The sequence below is a fragment of the Dasypus novemcinctus genome, chromosome 4 (assembly GCF_030445035.2).
Source record: "Dasypus novemcinctus isolate mDasNov1 chromosome 4, mDasNov1.1.hap2, whole genome shotgun sequence".
Lineage (NCBI taxonomy): Eukaryota > Metazoa > Chordata > Mammalia > Cingulata > Dasypodidae > Dasypus > Dasypus novemcinctus.
Genome location: NC_080676.1, coordinates 160,159,585 through 160,175,639, shown reverse-complemented (window position 1 = coordinate 160,175,639; position 16,055 = coordinate 160,159,585). Strand labels below are relative to the sequence as shown.

General features: G+C 37.1%; 1 protein-coding gene across 2 annotated transcripts in view; it reads left to right on the top strand.

The window, feature by feature from the left end:
• BRWD1 (bromodomain and WD repeat domain containing 1) overlaps window positions 1-16,055 on the top strand; it is a 170,236-nt gene that overhangs the window by 72,934 nt on the left and 81,247 nt on the right. For both annotated transcript variants that reach the window (XM_058296246.2, XM_058296245.2), the window contains exons 18-19: window positions 523-708; window positions 12,848-13,031. In XM_058296246.2, coding sequence (XP_058152229.1) covers window positions 523-708; window positions 12,848-13,031 — 370 coding nt within the window. The remainder of the gene's footprint in view (window positions 1-522; window positions 709-12,847; window positions 13,032-16,055) is intronic.

The window sequence follows — 16,055 nt, the reverse complement described above, 5'->3', positions numbered from 1 at the left end:
ATAAGTGGCATAAGGGTGAAACAGCGTAATAAAGCTTTAACAGAAATTCATTCCCATGTACTATGGAAATTCTCAGCAATTTCAGATGTTATATTGAGATTTTTATAGTGTTTATTACTCTAAAGGAGGAAGGGTTTTATTTGCTTTGAATCTTTTCTCTTTCTTGTGTAGGATGCCTTTTGTTTTTTTTTTATATGATACTGGGGCTGGGAATTGAACCCAGGACCTTATATGTGGGGAAGCCAGCACTCACATCAGCTTTCCTGAGTTAGCTTTTTCATTTGTTTTGCTTGTTTGTTTCCCTCTCCCTCCACCCCCAAACACTGGGACCTGCTATGTGGAAGGCAGGAGCTCAACTGCTTGAGCCACCCCCTTTCCTGGATGCCTTTTTTTAAAAACAGGAATTCTGACAATTGCTAATGTAATTTTAAATATAAAGGTACTCTACTGAAAAATGCTTTTTCTTGGCAGGGGGGTTATTTTCTGTTCTTACATATATATTTTCATTCACCAAATTTGTAGGTGATGGAGAAGTAATTGAACAAATTATAAGCCTACACACCAATGATAATGGTGAACGAAGCCCAGAGGCCAGTATTCTTGATGGAATGATAAGACAGTTGCAACAGGAACAAGATGAGAGAATGGGAACAGATCAGGAAACTGTTCCAAGTGAATTTCTGCATGGGGAAGAAACACCTCGAAGAGGTAATAAATATATGGATAATATTTTGCCTTTATATGACAGGATTGAAATTGAAGAGTGAATGATGTCACTGGCCAGGTATGTGCAATATGAAAAACTTTTGTTATGTCTTATTTTTAAACTTAAGTAGAAGCCTGGAGGTTGGTGTATTAGGTGCAAAGTTGGTGTACTAACAAATGTTCATTTGATTTGAAATTAGTAGGAAAGGCTACTGAAACCTTTCTGCACTAAAATTAGAATATATACAAAATTTTATTGAACAAATGGGAATGAATAACAGTGTTTTAAAAGGAAACTATAGTTTGTTTTCCTCATTTAAACCATTTATAAATTAAAAGAAAATGGAATTGGTAGAAGACCAATTTTTCTTACTGACTTAAAAGGCTTGGACTGAATTTTCAGGACTAAACATATGAGACTGGAATGTGGTAATAGAAGAAATGATTTAGAGGAGACTAGCAACTGTGCAAATTAAAACACTGAGTAAGATAAATGTTTGCCGAAGATTGTCTTAAAATCCTAGCATTGCCCTGCCATGGCACACCTGCTCGGGCACTATTTAAATAGCTTCCTTTTTTTTTTTTTTTGCCATATATTTCTGTCTGTCTATTGGATAATTTTACATTCTTTTATGTAGACTCTTAGTCTTAGTTTGTAATGGCAACTAATGGGAAAATAGTTCATTTCACAGAATGGATTTCACACTAATTTATAGTCTGGTAATATATACTTGTATTTAGAGAAGGAGACTATTTAAAATACAGTTCCTGAGTTTACTTATTTACCTGTCACTCAAGGCTGTGCTCTGAAAAGTTTGTTCGGATCTGTCTATCCTGTCACTCTCCAGCTCTTCTGGCTAATTTGCCATTTGATGTGTTTGGGATTTTTCTTTTCTTTTTCTTTTTTAAAGATTTATTTATTTATTTATTTCGTGTCCCTCCCCCACATTCCTACCCCGGTTGTCTGTTTGCTTCATCTTGTTTGTCTGTTTCTGTTGTCAGTGGCACGGAATCTGTGTTTCTTTTTGTTGCGTCATCTTGTTGTCTCAGCTCTCCGAGTGTGCAGCACCATTCCTGGGCAGGCTGCGCTTTTTTTTGCGCTGGGTGGCTCTCCTTACGGGGCGCACTCCTTGCGCGTGGGGCTCTCCTATGTGGGGGACACCCCTGCATGGCAGGGCACTCCTTGCGCGCATCAGCACTGCGCATGGGCCAGCTCCACACAAGTAGGGAGGCCTGGGGTTTGAACTGCGGACCTGCCATGTGGTAGACAGACGCCCTAACCACTGGGCCAGGTCCACCTCCTGATTTTTATTTTCATTAACCGTTTTTCAAGTGTAGACGTTTTTTTGGTTCTTGTTCAAATCTGACTTTAAAATTAGTGCTTACTACTCTTACAGTTTTTACTTCTTTTTTTATATGCTGAATATTACTTTTGAACTCCAGGGACACTGAATTGGTTCAGTCAGTTTTTTGTTGTTATCTGATTTCTGGTTCATGTGTGGCCCTTTTTTAGTCTTATGTCTGTTTATTGTAATCTTCCTCCATCTCATCCCCGTTTCCACCTCTCAGGATAATCATTATACCAAATCTTATGCTGGTCCTTGCCTTTTAAAAAATACAGCTTTGACTTTCCTATATGTATTACTGGAAAGCATTAGTCTCCTCCTTGTGTCCGTCCCCCCCCCAATGGCTCCCTCATCTGCTTGTGGTTTGCATTCTTTTTTTTTTTTTTTTTTTGCTTGTTGTCTAGTTTTTCTTTAGTAGCACCGGAAACTGAACCTGGAGCCTCCCATTTGGTAGGCAGGTGTTCTACTGCTTGAGTCACATCTGCTCCATTCTTGTTTGTTTTCTGCTCCTTTTTTTTCGGTCTGCTTGTTTTTTTCCCCAGTGCGTATTTGTCTGTCTTCTTTAGGAGGCATCTTGAACTGAACCTGGGACCTCTCATGTGGGAGGCAGTGCTCAACCATTTGAGCCATATCTGCTCCCAGCATTAGTTTTTAAACTTTATAAAATGGTGATCAGGCTGTATGTATTCGTTTTGGCCTTTATTCACATATTTATAGTGCTCAGGATGCTCCATTTGGTGCAGCAGACTCATTTTGACTTCTGTGTATTCATTATCATTGTATGAATATAACTAATTTTATTGATTTTCAATGGGCATTTGGGTAGTTTTGAGGTTTTGCTAATTGTGAACAGAAATGCTATTGACAGTCTTGTATATTCCTCTTGGTATACATTGGAAGGAATTCCTTTTGAATATAAATTGAGGAGTGAAATTGCTGGGTATGTGTTTATGTATGTGAGCTTTCAACTTTTATATGCAAAGTACCAGAAATGGATTGGTTTTTATAATGGGAAATTTATTTGGGTAAAGCTTTTAGTTCCGAGACCATGGAATGTCTAAATCAAGGCACTGTCAGAGGTGCTTTCTAACCAGAGTCAGCTACTATTGATCCCAGAATCCTGCCACATGGTGAAGATAGCTACCCACCTCTACCTTTCCCTCCAGTACCTACTGTCTCCTGGAGCTCAGCTGTGGGTGTAGGGCTTCCCTCTTTCTGGGCCTCCTCTCTCAGTCTTGGGTGCTCAGCTTTCTTCCTGAGTTCAGTTATGAGCCATCAGGCATATAGTTCATCTCTCCTTAGGCTTTGGGTCCTTGAACCTCTCAGGGCTTCTCTGTTTTCCTGCGTTCCTCTCTTTCACATGGCAGGACCAATACAATTATGGTATCTCCCTTTTCCTGTGCATCTCTCCTGTCTGTCTGTCTCTGTTTATATCAGACACAGCAAGAGGGTGGAGACTCAGTCATGCCTCACCTAGTCCAATCAAAAGGGTTTCTCCCATAGGAATGGATTAGTTAAAAAACAACCTTTCATTTTGGGGTTCATAAAAGAATTTCAGACTGTCACATAAGGTAATGATAAACTGTTTTCCATGGAAGCTGTACAATTTATACTTCCAGAGGTAATATATAAAAGATGCTGTTGATTTACTTTTCCAGTATTTGCGGTGTTAGATTTCTTAATTTTTGCTATTCAGATGTGAGTCAAATCATAATGCAGTCTTGACTTGAAAACATTTTTTTTATCACTACTAACGAGGTTGAATGCCTATTTTTTGGGCTGTATTTAATTTTTTTTTCCTTTTAAGTTATTTATTTTCACATTGTTTATCACATTTTTTATTAAAGTTCTTTGGGGAGCGTATTCCTTTGTTGTTAGTTACACTTGTTGCATATCATTGTATATTATTTTGGATTGTGAGCTTGTCATTAGGAGGAAATTAGTGGGAATGATGGATAGCCCAAAGTTGAGGGATTTTCCTTTTAGAATGGCTTCACAAATCATTCTGTAAGGTACCCAGGGATGTCTTTTTTTAGTAAAATATTTCGTGTAGTCTTTGAACTTATTTATGTAAGAAGTTTCATAAAACAGTATATCTGACAAATTGCCTTTACTGAAAAGAATGAAATGATATAAAATCAGGCTGCTACAAAGACAGGTTGTTGCTACCCACCTTGGTGAACAGTGGCAACATGAGATGCAGTTCCTGTTGGGACCAGTTCTTTAATGGCATTTAAAGTTTTTGGACCACATACATGTAGTCCCAGTTTGAGGTACTAATCCATGTTTATGACTTCCCAGGGAAGGGTGTTTCCCCCACTTATTACCTACATTTAGGCTGGTCATATCTTTGTAATAGTATGTGGATGAAAATTTTGTTCAGGATATACAGCATTACAAGCATTCGGGTTTGTTTGTTTTTTGGCATTGGGAGGCATTAGCATTTCCAACTCTGCCTGACACAGGCCCTAGACTTTATTATCTAAACCCTTCTTTGTGTGGGTATTAAAACTCAAGTCCTTGGATGACTGATTCATGACCTTTAATTCTATTTCTTTGTGGGTGATTTGCAGGTTCCTGATTCATTTAAAAAAGGGTATTTGTTATAGTTTAACATAGCATTTCTAGGTGTCTGTGGAAAGAGAGTTTTGAAGTCACATTGCTAGAGCACAAAGATAGTTTTTCATCTTTTTAAGGATGCTTTTATCTAAACTGGATGGAATGTTATATAGAAGTACTTTTTATAAATTAGGAAAACCTTGTTTCAGTTGTAGAATTGAGTTACTTTTATTTTGCTCATAAGTTGCTATCCCATGGACTGGCTGAACTCTTTAAACCTAAATGCCTCACAGATGCATTTCGAAAATTTTGTTCAAGTTATCTGTCAGTGGAATAGGAATATAAAGAAAATCTAACAAAATAAATTAAGGTATTTTTCTTTTAGATATATAGCATAACACTTAATTTTTCCAATTTTTATTTAAAAAAATTAATCCTGTAGAAAAGTTGCAAGAACAATACAATGAATACCTATTTACTCTTTATCTAGAATCACCAGTTAGTTACATTTTGCCACATTTGCTTTATCTCTTTTTTTCTGTCCAGACATACCTACACACACATTCTTGTATTTTTTTTAATGCATACTTAATAAAAAATTTTTTTAATAGTGGTAGCATATAATGCTGAATTTCACATTTTAACCATTTTTAAGTATAAAATTTAGTGTTATTAATTACATTCACAGGGTTGTACTACCATAACCTCCATTCATTACCAAGACATTTTCAACACTCCAAATAGAAACTCTGAAACCCATTAAGCAATACCCTTCATTTCTCTACTCCACCTCCCTAACCCTCTGGTAACCTTTAATCTTTCTGTCTTTGAAATTTGCTTTTTCTAGACATTTAAGTGGAATCATACGATATTTGTCCTTTTTTTTTTTAAAGATTTGATTATTTATTTATTTCTCTCCCCTTTTCCCCCCACCCTGGTTGTCTCTTCTCTGTGTCCATTTGCTGCGTCGTCTTTGTCCGCTTCTGTTGTCAGCGGCATGGGAATCTGTGTTTCTTTTTGTTGCGTCATCTTGTGTCAGCTCTCCGCGTGTGCAGCACCATTCCTGGGTAGGCTGCGCTTTCTTTCGCGCTGGGCGGCTCTCCTTATGGGGCACACTCCTTGCACGTGGGACTCCCCTATGTGGGGGACACCCCTGCGTAGCAGGGCACTCCTTGCGTGCATCAGCACTGCGCATGGGCCGGCTCCACACGGGTCAAGGAGGCCCGGGGTTTGAACCGCAGACCTCCCATGTGGTAGATTGATGCCCTAACCACTGGGCCAAGTCTGCTTCCCTAGTACTATGTTTTAATAAGCCAATAATAATTTAAACTCACTTCGCTGAGGGATATTTAATAATTAATGAATGCATGGCTACGAGAGTAAGATCATGTTTCATTATAATTCTTATTATGCTCCCTTGAAACATACCCCTCAGGTATAAACCACTGTTAATGTTAAAAGCAATTTAGCCAATGAAGCATAATCGCTGCTTGTGGGGAATAAATTAACCAGTGAATTTCCACGATTGAGAGAAAAACCAAACACCACATTCTGAATCCTCTACATACGTAAACTGGAATACACTTATACAACCAGAAAGTCTCATTTTCATGGATATTACCAGGAAATAGTAAATCACGAATGACTAAGGTAAAAAGAGGGCACATTAAAGTACATTTAAAAATAAACTTCTAGGGGGCAAATTTGGCCCAGTGGTTAGGGCGTCCGTTGGAGACAGATTGCCATGCCACTGACAACAACAGAAGCGGATAAAAAGAAAACGCAGCAAATGGACACAGAGAACAGACAACTGCGGGGTGTGGGGGGGAAGAAGGGGAGAGAAATAAAAAATCTTTAAAAAACACACAACTTCTATAGGGAAGAGGGTATAGCTTAGACAGTTGAGCGCCTGCCTGCCACACAGGATATCCTGGGTTTGGTTCCCTGTGCCTCCTAAAGAAAAAAAACAGAAAATGAGTGCAAACAACAAGGAAATGTACAAGGGAGCCATCTGGGGGCCAGGTGAGTGTGGGGCAGGGAGCCAGGGCAGAATCTCTATCTGTCAAGTGCATTCTGTATTTCGATAGATAACACTTTAAAAACTGATATTTTAATTTAGACAGGTAAGCAAATAAACAACCATAAGCCATACTAATAAGACAGGGAGTCAAAACATCTATCTTGAAACCAGTATCTAAAGAAAAATAATAGAATGGCTTAACTTAAGAAATTACTACATTTATGATACAGAAGTGATAGCACTTAACACAATGCTAATAATTTGGGAATTTAAGAGAAACATTGCAAGTATAAACAGGTAATTTTTACATTTATGTAAATTGGCAGAGTCAACTAAAGAATAGAACAAACTTATACAATTAAAAATTCTGTACAAGTATCTCTTATCATATCTATATTTAAACGTACCCTGGAAAAGAAATCCTGACCTGAATTCAGCCTTGAGTCTATAGGAGTCAATGTTTTATGAAATTTCAAATTCTATTTGCCAGCACATCATAGTTAATAGCTGTATAGTTTAGTGTTGCACTCTGACTGTCGACTTTGCTCATGGCAGGCGAAAAAGCCGACATAAAAGGAAACAGTTTATGACAGACTGTCCTATATTCTTCTTTTTGGAATTAAAGTTCCCAAAGGTGCTATTGAGCAGCAAGTGCTTCTGAAACTTTTATTAAAATCTTTACATTTTTATCTTTTATAGTTTCGTCCAGTCCAGTGACTCTTTTGCTTTGGCTTGATCAGAAAATACATCATTTTATCACCAGAGTTACAGAAAGTTTAATTGAACATTCATGTAACTGTGGATTATTAGTACTGATGGCAAAATTTTGCTTAACAGATTGCAATGTTAACAGAAACTTTCCTTTAGTGAAATGTATTTTAGATGCTAATAGGTGTAGGTGAGTGTTAATATTGGCAGCAACAAGGTTCATTAGTGTTATAATAAACTTGATAGCTTCTAATGGATTTTCTACTGAACTTAAAATCAAGGCATTGGCAGGGACCACATTCTTTTTTGAAGGCTCTAGGGGAATATCTGTTTACTTGTCTTTCTAGCTTCTAAAGACCACTGGTATATTTTGGTGGCTCCATCCTCAATCTTCAGAGCTAATGATGGTAGGTCAGTCCTTTTCACAATGCATCACACTGACCTCACTTGCGCATTTTAAATTGGTTCATCTTTTCATTGTTGTCGTAGCTGTTCTTTTGTATATTCTGGTTATTAAACTGTTAACAGACACATGGTTTGCAACTGTTCTCTCATTCTGGGTTGTCTTTTTACTTTCTTGATAATGTCTGTAACGTACAAATTCCTGAACAATTTGAGAGTTATCTGGAGATACTATAACACATTTTTCCCTTAATGCTAAGTCTCTACATCCCAGTAACAGGGACTTTTTCCTTTCTTTTTTTTTTTTTTAAGTTTTATTTATTTATTACCCCCACCCCCAACTTCCTCATTATTTTTGCACTTGCGGTTTGCTCTCTGTGTGTTCTTCTGTGTCTGCTTGTCTTTTCTAGATGGCACTAGGAACTGATCCTGGGACCTTCCAGAGTGAGAGAGAGCGCTTGATCTCTTGCGCCACCTCAGCTCCTGGTCTGCTGCATCTCTTATTGTCTTTTCTCTGTCTCTTCTTGTTGTCTCATCTTGCTTCATTAGCTCTTTGCACAGGCCGGCACTCCTGCGTGGCACTCCGCATGGACCAACACTCCGTGTGGGCCAGCTCTTCACTCAGGCCAGCTTGCCTTTCACCAGAGACCCTGGGAATTGAACCCCAGACCTCCTATATGCTAGATAGGAGCCCAGTCGCTTGAGCCACATCCATTTCCCAGGGACATTTTTAACCTACCCATAATACAGTTGGTCACTCTCAAGAAATTTAACATTGGTACAATATTTTTAAGTAATGTATCATTTTCACCCACATTTCGCAGTTGTCCCACCACTCTCTTTAATGGTTTTTTTAATATTTAGGGGATTCCATCAAGGCTTGCTTGGTGCATTTAATTGTCATGTGTTCTTTACTCTAGAAACTTTGGCCTTGGCTATTTTGAAGAGGTGGGGCTGGTTGTATTATTGAATTTCCCTTAATTTGGATTTGTCTGATTTGTTTCCTCATAATTTGATTCACCCTCAACATTTTGGACAAGAATACTACATAGTTGATGCATTGTAGTAAGAAGCAGAAGATACATATGAATTCTCCTATTCTTGCTTTTTTTTTCTCTTAACAGTATGTCCTAGAAATCATACCATATCAGTTCACAGGGCTCTTCTTCATCCCTTTACAGTTTGTTAGTACTTCACTGTGGGAGTATCCAGTATTTATAATCAGCTGTGTCTTAGTTCCCAAGGGCTGCTGTAACTACTAATACGTTATTGACAGACTGGGTTGCTTAAAAAACAGAAATTTATTTTCTGTCAGTTCTGGAGGCCAGAAATCTGAAATCAAGGTGTTGGCAGGGTCTATGCTTCCTCTGAAATCTGTGGAGGAGAATTCCTCTTCCAGCCTCTGGTGGTTCCCAGCAATCCTTGGCATTCCTTCACGTATAGATGAAGCCCTTTGATCTCTGCCTGTTTCCAGGTGACTTGCTTCCTCCTTTCCTTCCTTTTCTTTCTTTCTAACTTTACCAAATTGATTTTATTGGTACATATTAATAAAGCATACAGTTCATCCAAAGTGTATAATCAATGGTATTTAGTATAGTCACATAGTAGTGCATTTATCACTTCCATCTTTATTAGAACATTTTCATTATTTCAATAATTATAAAGACAAAGAGACAAGAAAATTCTTCACTTTTCAATCTCTCTCTCTTTCCCCTGCTGTACATAGCTGCTATTTTTGGCCGCCATTGTATGTTTGTTTGTTTATTAAGCAGTTTTATTGAGATATATTCAATAAAATATGTATGGAGTTTTTCTTTTCTTTTTCAAATAATGAAATATTTCTGAAGTTTTTTGTGATGAATGCACAGCATTGTGATTATACTAAAAGCCATTGATTATATATTTTAGATAGATCATATGGTCTGTGAATATATCTATTTCGTTTCTTTTATCAAAGTTTATCATTTATACATGAACGTACATAAACAATAAGTATATGGTAAAAGTTGTAAACTTATGAAACAAATATGCATATTATCATACAGGGCTCCCATATATCACCCCACCACCACAACTTTGCACTGTTTTGAAACATTTGTTACAAGCTGTGAAAAACCATTGCCAAAATATTACTACTAACTATAGCCCATATCTTACATTTGGTGTATTTTTCTCCCAACCCTCCCAATTGTTTACACCCTGTATTAATATTATACATTTGTTACAGTTCATGAGAGAAAAGAAATCCTGTTAACCACAGTTGATCATCCACTGCTGGATTCCTATGTTAAACAGTCCCATGCTCTGTACAATCCATTTGATGTCTGTACTCAGTGGCTCTTATTTTCATCACAGAGTTGTGCTGTCATCGCCTCAATTTTAAAATGTTTTCATTACTCAAATGAAAAGTCCCATACCCCCTCAAACCCACCCCCCATTGTTGTCCCTTAGAACTAATAAGTCTTCTTTGCTATTGCTGTAAAAATATTACAGCATTGTTACTTATTGTCCATAAGTTACATTAGTTGTAATTTCCCTGTATTTCACCATATTTTTAACGCTTTGTAAAAGAACATTGTTTTTATGCAGTTAACCACAATCTTCATCTACCACCAAAACCACTGTTATACATTCCCTCGATTACCTTTAGCTTCCTTTCAATTGACATTAACTTCCACAGACTACACCTTTTAGCTTCAGTCACACGTATAAATCAGTAGTGTTAGTAATACTCACTGTAATGTATTACTTCCAAGTCTATTCATTTCCTCACTTTGCAGTAAACCTTATTAAAATTTCTATATACTTTAAGCATCAGCTCCCATTCTCAATTTACATTCTAATTCCTAGTAACCTATGCTCTAGAATTTACCTCCAAAAGCTTATTCATTGTATTTAGTTTATATTAGTGAGACGATATAATATTTATCCTTTTGTGTCTGACTTGTCATTCAGTGTGTCGGGGTTTATCCATGTTGTCATATGCATCCTGATTTCATTTCTTCTTACAACTGAATAGTATTCCATTGTATGTATATAGCACATTTTGTTTATCCATTCATCAGTTGATGGACACTTGGATTGTTTCCATATTTTGCCAGTTGTGAATAATGCTACTTTGAAACTTAGTGTGCAGATGTCAGTTTGTGCCACAGTTTTCAGTTCTTCTGAATATATTCCTAGTAATGGAATTGCTGGATTGTTACTAGGAATATATTTGGTTTCTTGAGGAAGTGCCAAACTGTCTTCCACAAAGGCTACACCATTCTACATTCCCACCAACAGTGGGAGTGTTCCTATTTCTCCACATCCTTTGCAGCACTTGTAGTATTCTGTTTTTTAAAAATAATGACATGTCCTTATTTTCACAGGACTCTTTTCCCTATTGCTGTCTGTGTTTCCTCTCCTCTTATAAGGATACTTGAGGGCCAACTGTAATTCAGTTTGGCCTCATTTTAACTAATAGCATCTTTTTTTTTTTTTAAGATTATTTATTTCTCTCTCTATCCCCCCCACCCCCCGCCCCGTTTTCTGCTCTCTGTGTCCATTCGCTATGTGTTCTTCTGTGCCTGCTTGCATTCTTGTCAGCAGCACCGGGAATCTGTGTCTCTTTTTGTTGCGTCATCTTGCCGTGTCAGCTCTCTGTGTGTGTTGCGGCTCTACTGGGCAGACTGCGCTTTTTTCACGTGCGGTGGCCCTCCTTGTGGGGTGCACTTCTTGTGCGTGGGGCTCCTCTACACGGGGACACCCCTGCGTGGCACGGCGCTCCTTGCGCGCATCAGCACTATATGTGGACCAGATCACCACATGGGTCATGAGGCCCTGGGTTTGAACTCTCGACCTCCCATTTGGTAGGTGGATAGCTCTATCAGTTGAACCAAATCGGCTTTCCATTAATACCATCTTTAAACCTTTGTTTTCAAATATGGTCATCTTCACGGGACTGGAGATTATGACTTGAACGTGGCTTTTGGGGAACCAGTTCAACCCATATCTGGTTATGGACATTTAGGTTGTTTCTCATATTCTGCTATTAATGATAATGCTATGACCAATATCCTTGTACCTGTGTTTTCTTCAAATTGTTGGAGACTAAAAGTATGACTTGGGCAGTTAAGTTTAGAATTTTTTTACTTTTCAAATAAACATTTCTTAAACATCAATGTATTTTAGTGGAACTATTTGGATTGATATGGTCATTTCGTGCAATTTTTAATAGGTGAAGTATTGTATGTTCTGTAATGCAGATTGGTCCACATATGATTCATAAAGAAAAGAAATCGGTATATAGATGAATGCAGAAGTTGCACTCACTCCTGTGGATTTTTTCCCCTAGGCAAGGAGATAGGGAGTAACTGGTGGAGAATGTTGAAGCCTCCGCAGGAAAAGATAGTAGTACTCAACTTGTCTGCTGCATTGGTAGCAGGCGCCTTTTCACCCAATATTGTCAGAAAATGTGCACTTGGCCTAGAGCTTCCTCCCCAGAGGCACATCCTTAGACTGTAGCTTCTAGCTTGTAGGAGGTTGTGATGCCACCTGTCCCCACCTTAATTGGCAGCACTACAGACTCAGAACTTCTCTTCCCTCTGTATTGCCTCGTCATTCACCCTTCTTTCTCTTAAGTGCTGCTAGCATTTCATTTTTGTACATTTTTCATATCCACTTTGGCAGCTACCTGCCTTGGATTATTATCTGCTTACATACCAGTTAATGTTTTTGTTAGAGCTCTGGTTGGTTGTAAAGCCACCTTGGCTCGAGGGGTTGGTCTTCAATGCTACGTTTTCCATAAGATGTAATTTTAGTGTGAAATTTGGGAAGAGGTTAGATTTTTAGGAATGCATAGAGAATTACAATAGAAAATGCCTGTACCTTTAAAAATTTCAGGAAGTCCAGTAAAAATGCAGATGGAGGTTAATAGTTACAGTAACTCTGTTCCGTGTTACATATTTTGCTTCATTGATCTCAGTCACATTAATTTTATTTTCAAAGTATTTCAGTAGATTGTTATTTTTGGTATGTATCTTAGGGGGAGGAATGTATACTTGATACATGCTTAATACTAACTTGAAATTTGTTTTGCAGTAATTTCTTGGTCATATTTTCCTAGGTTTTAGACGACTAAGCTTAGACATCCAGTCCCCTCCAAATATTGGTTTGCGTCGTAGTGGACAAGTTGAAGGTGTTCGTCAGATGCATCAGAATGCTCCACGTAGTCAGATTGCTACAGAACGTGACTTGCAAGCTTGGAAACGAAGAGTGGTTGTACCAGAGGTACCACTAGGCATATTTAGGTTTGTTTTAGGATATTTATTTTATTTCTATCTACAGAAATATATATGTATGCCTATATACATGCCCTTTAGTCCATTAGTTGTAAATAATAATTTATATTTTAGAAGTGGGTTGAAATTTCTTTTAATTGTGGTAGGAAAATGTCCAAATTCTTTAACTTTTTTTTCTGGTAAAGTTTTTCTTAGCAAGCCTTGTTTCATCTATTCCACTTCCACTTTTCTTCCTTTGGCATTATTTTGAAAGAAGTCCCAGATATATATCTTTTTCACAAGTATTTCAGTATGTATATCTAAAAAATAAAGAATTGTTTCTGAAAGGTATATTTTACCATACATTAAAAAAAAGTTCCTAATATAACCAAATAGCTAGTGTTTAAATTCTAATTGTCTCAATGTTATAAATGGTTTTAATTTATTTCATGACTGTTTCATAGGTGGTGTAATTCTGTCTGGAGACATACAATATTTATCTTTTCATGATGTTAGCAGCCATTGATGCTCAATGCCTAGATCTACTAATTCATTAGGGGCTCTAAAATAATGATTTCGCAATTTCATCAAATCTTCATTTATAATCTTGGGTATTTCTTATAAGAGAAATTTACCCAAATCTACTTTTTTGTTACATAGTTACTTTCATTGTGTATAAGAGGTAGAATAGATACTTGATTCTTGAGTTTCATATATCTTCAAAATAATTATTCCTTATCATTCTCAGCAGTTACCTATTTGTGAGATTTTTAATTTTTAAAATTTTTGGTATGAATTCAATGTATAAATCATATTGATGTGAGTCAATGTATTTTATATATTTTGTATTAATGTTCAAATTGTTCCATCTCTAGTCAGGAAGAGCCCTTCCTGAGTCCTTCTAACAGGAGTCTAGTAGTTTTAGATATCATCTTTGCTATCAGGCATAGCAAAATATTGCAGGTTTATTTGTAAATTTTTTGCCCTAGACTGGAATCAGTCTTTCTTCTTATGCACCCCTGTTTTCTTTTAGTGGAAAATATTTCTTAAATTACAATTTGGGCAGTAGGGACCTTGTTCCTACTTAGTTGTAATGTATTGACTTTTGAGTTACTGGTAAAATGGAGGCAGCAGTTACTTTTATCACTGATACCTAAAATGTTCCAGTATTCAGTTATGTTTTTATATCTTATAATTGACACCTTGAGATAATTTTGTTAAAGTGCTCCTCATGTCTTTAGCTAGTAGAGTTTGAACAACTGGAGTAAAATTGCATAGTACTTATATATTGGATAATGCATTTGAAAAGGCTTATAAATCTGAAATCTGAAATTGTGATGAGAAACACATAAACACTATCATGTATGCAGTATGCTATAATTAAGCCTTAAAATTGTTTATATGTCCTTAAAGATATAAAACAGTTGAATTCATAAATTTGCATTTCATGTTGATCAGAACTGAAAGTGTAGTAATTTGAAAGATGTTTTATTGTCAAAACCAAGGGGAACAAACAGGTATTAATGAGTGAAAGAACTGAAGAATAGCTCCTTAAGCACACAAGCATGTATTCTCTCACATGAAGTTTGGAAATAGGTAGTTTAAGACTGGAATCGGGATTTCACAATTGAAATCAGGCTCCTTCTATATTTCTGTTCTCTATGTCAGAGTTTGGCTTCCAGTCTTAAGTCACTTCAAAGTCCAGGATAGCTGCTGAAGCTTCAGTCATCACGTCCGTGATACAGGGTGACATAGAGGCCAGAGGAGAGACAGAAAGCAGAAAGGTCATTTCCAGCTGAGGGAGCTTCCTTTAAAAGTTGTTAGTGGAGTCTCACATAACATTTCTACATTTAACTCATTAGCCAGATTGTTGTTTATGGTCATACTTAGCTACAGGGTAGGCTAGGTAATATAGTTTCTATTCTGGGTGGCCAAGAGTCTAGATAGAAATTAGATTTCTGTATCTAAGGAAGAAAAGTCAACCAGCTGTCTGTCACAGTGTACTTTTCAGAAAGCCTTTTCTAATAGTGTAAACTAAAATAAAGCTTACGTGGGATTTTATAAAGGAATAACTGAGTGAGAGTGGTCAGTGTCCTTGGCAACAGTCCCTATAAAACAATGAGTGTCCTTTGCCTAACTATTAGGATATGAACACATAATGTTACTTGCCAGTAGAGGTAATTCTTTTGGAGGCTTGGAATCAGGCATGTAGTTCTCTTGATCCAGTAATAGTAGAAGTTCTATCATTCTAGCAGAATGAATGAATTCCATATAAATGTTGTTACACTCTAGACATATCATTTTAGGAGTTGAAGATGATGGCTAGGGGGGCCTAGAGTCTTCAATGCATTATTGTTGATTGAAAATAAATTATATACATTGTTTTATTGTCAAACCAAAGGGAAACATACCGTTAACAGGAATTTCATTTGGCTGCAAATGAAAAACTTATTAGTTCCTTAAACTTATACAACAGTTGAATTGACAACCTATTGTTAAGGGTTGAGTCTGATGTAGAACTCCATTGTGTATAGGATTATGTTTCACTGTATTCTAAGTGTGGGCTTTAGCTCTACCTTAAGAAAATAGCGGTTTCCTTAGAGATCAGTCTTTGTTTTTATCAGTATTTGGCTTATATTCAGCTGAGAGCCCAAAGTTTTGTCCTGGAGCATGGCAGTCACTTGAATTCTCCTAGTCAACGAGAAGGAAAATTATCTTCAATACTTTCCTCATAGTTGCAGGTCCCAGCACCATAATCTTTCTGTTGTATCATGTGAGTAAAATATAGATGCTTAGAAGAACTAATAACATTGCGTTTCTTGTTCTGTAATTTGTAAAATGTAGTTTGAGGGAAGTGGATGTGGCTCAAGCAGTTGGGTGCCACTTACCACATGGGAGGTCCAAGGTTCAGTTTCTGATGCTTCCTAAAGAAAACAAGCAAGACAGTGAGCTGATATGACCGGCTGGTGCGGTGAGCTGTCTTGTCAAGCTGACACCAACAAAATGATGTAGCAAGATGATACCAGGAGGAAAACACAATGAGAGGCAACCAGC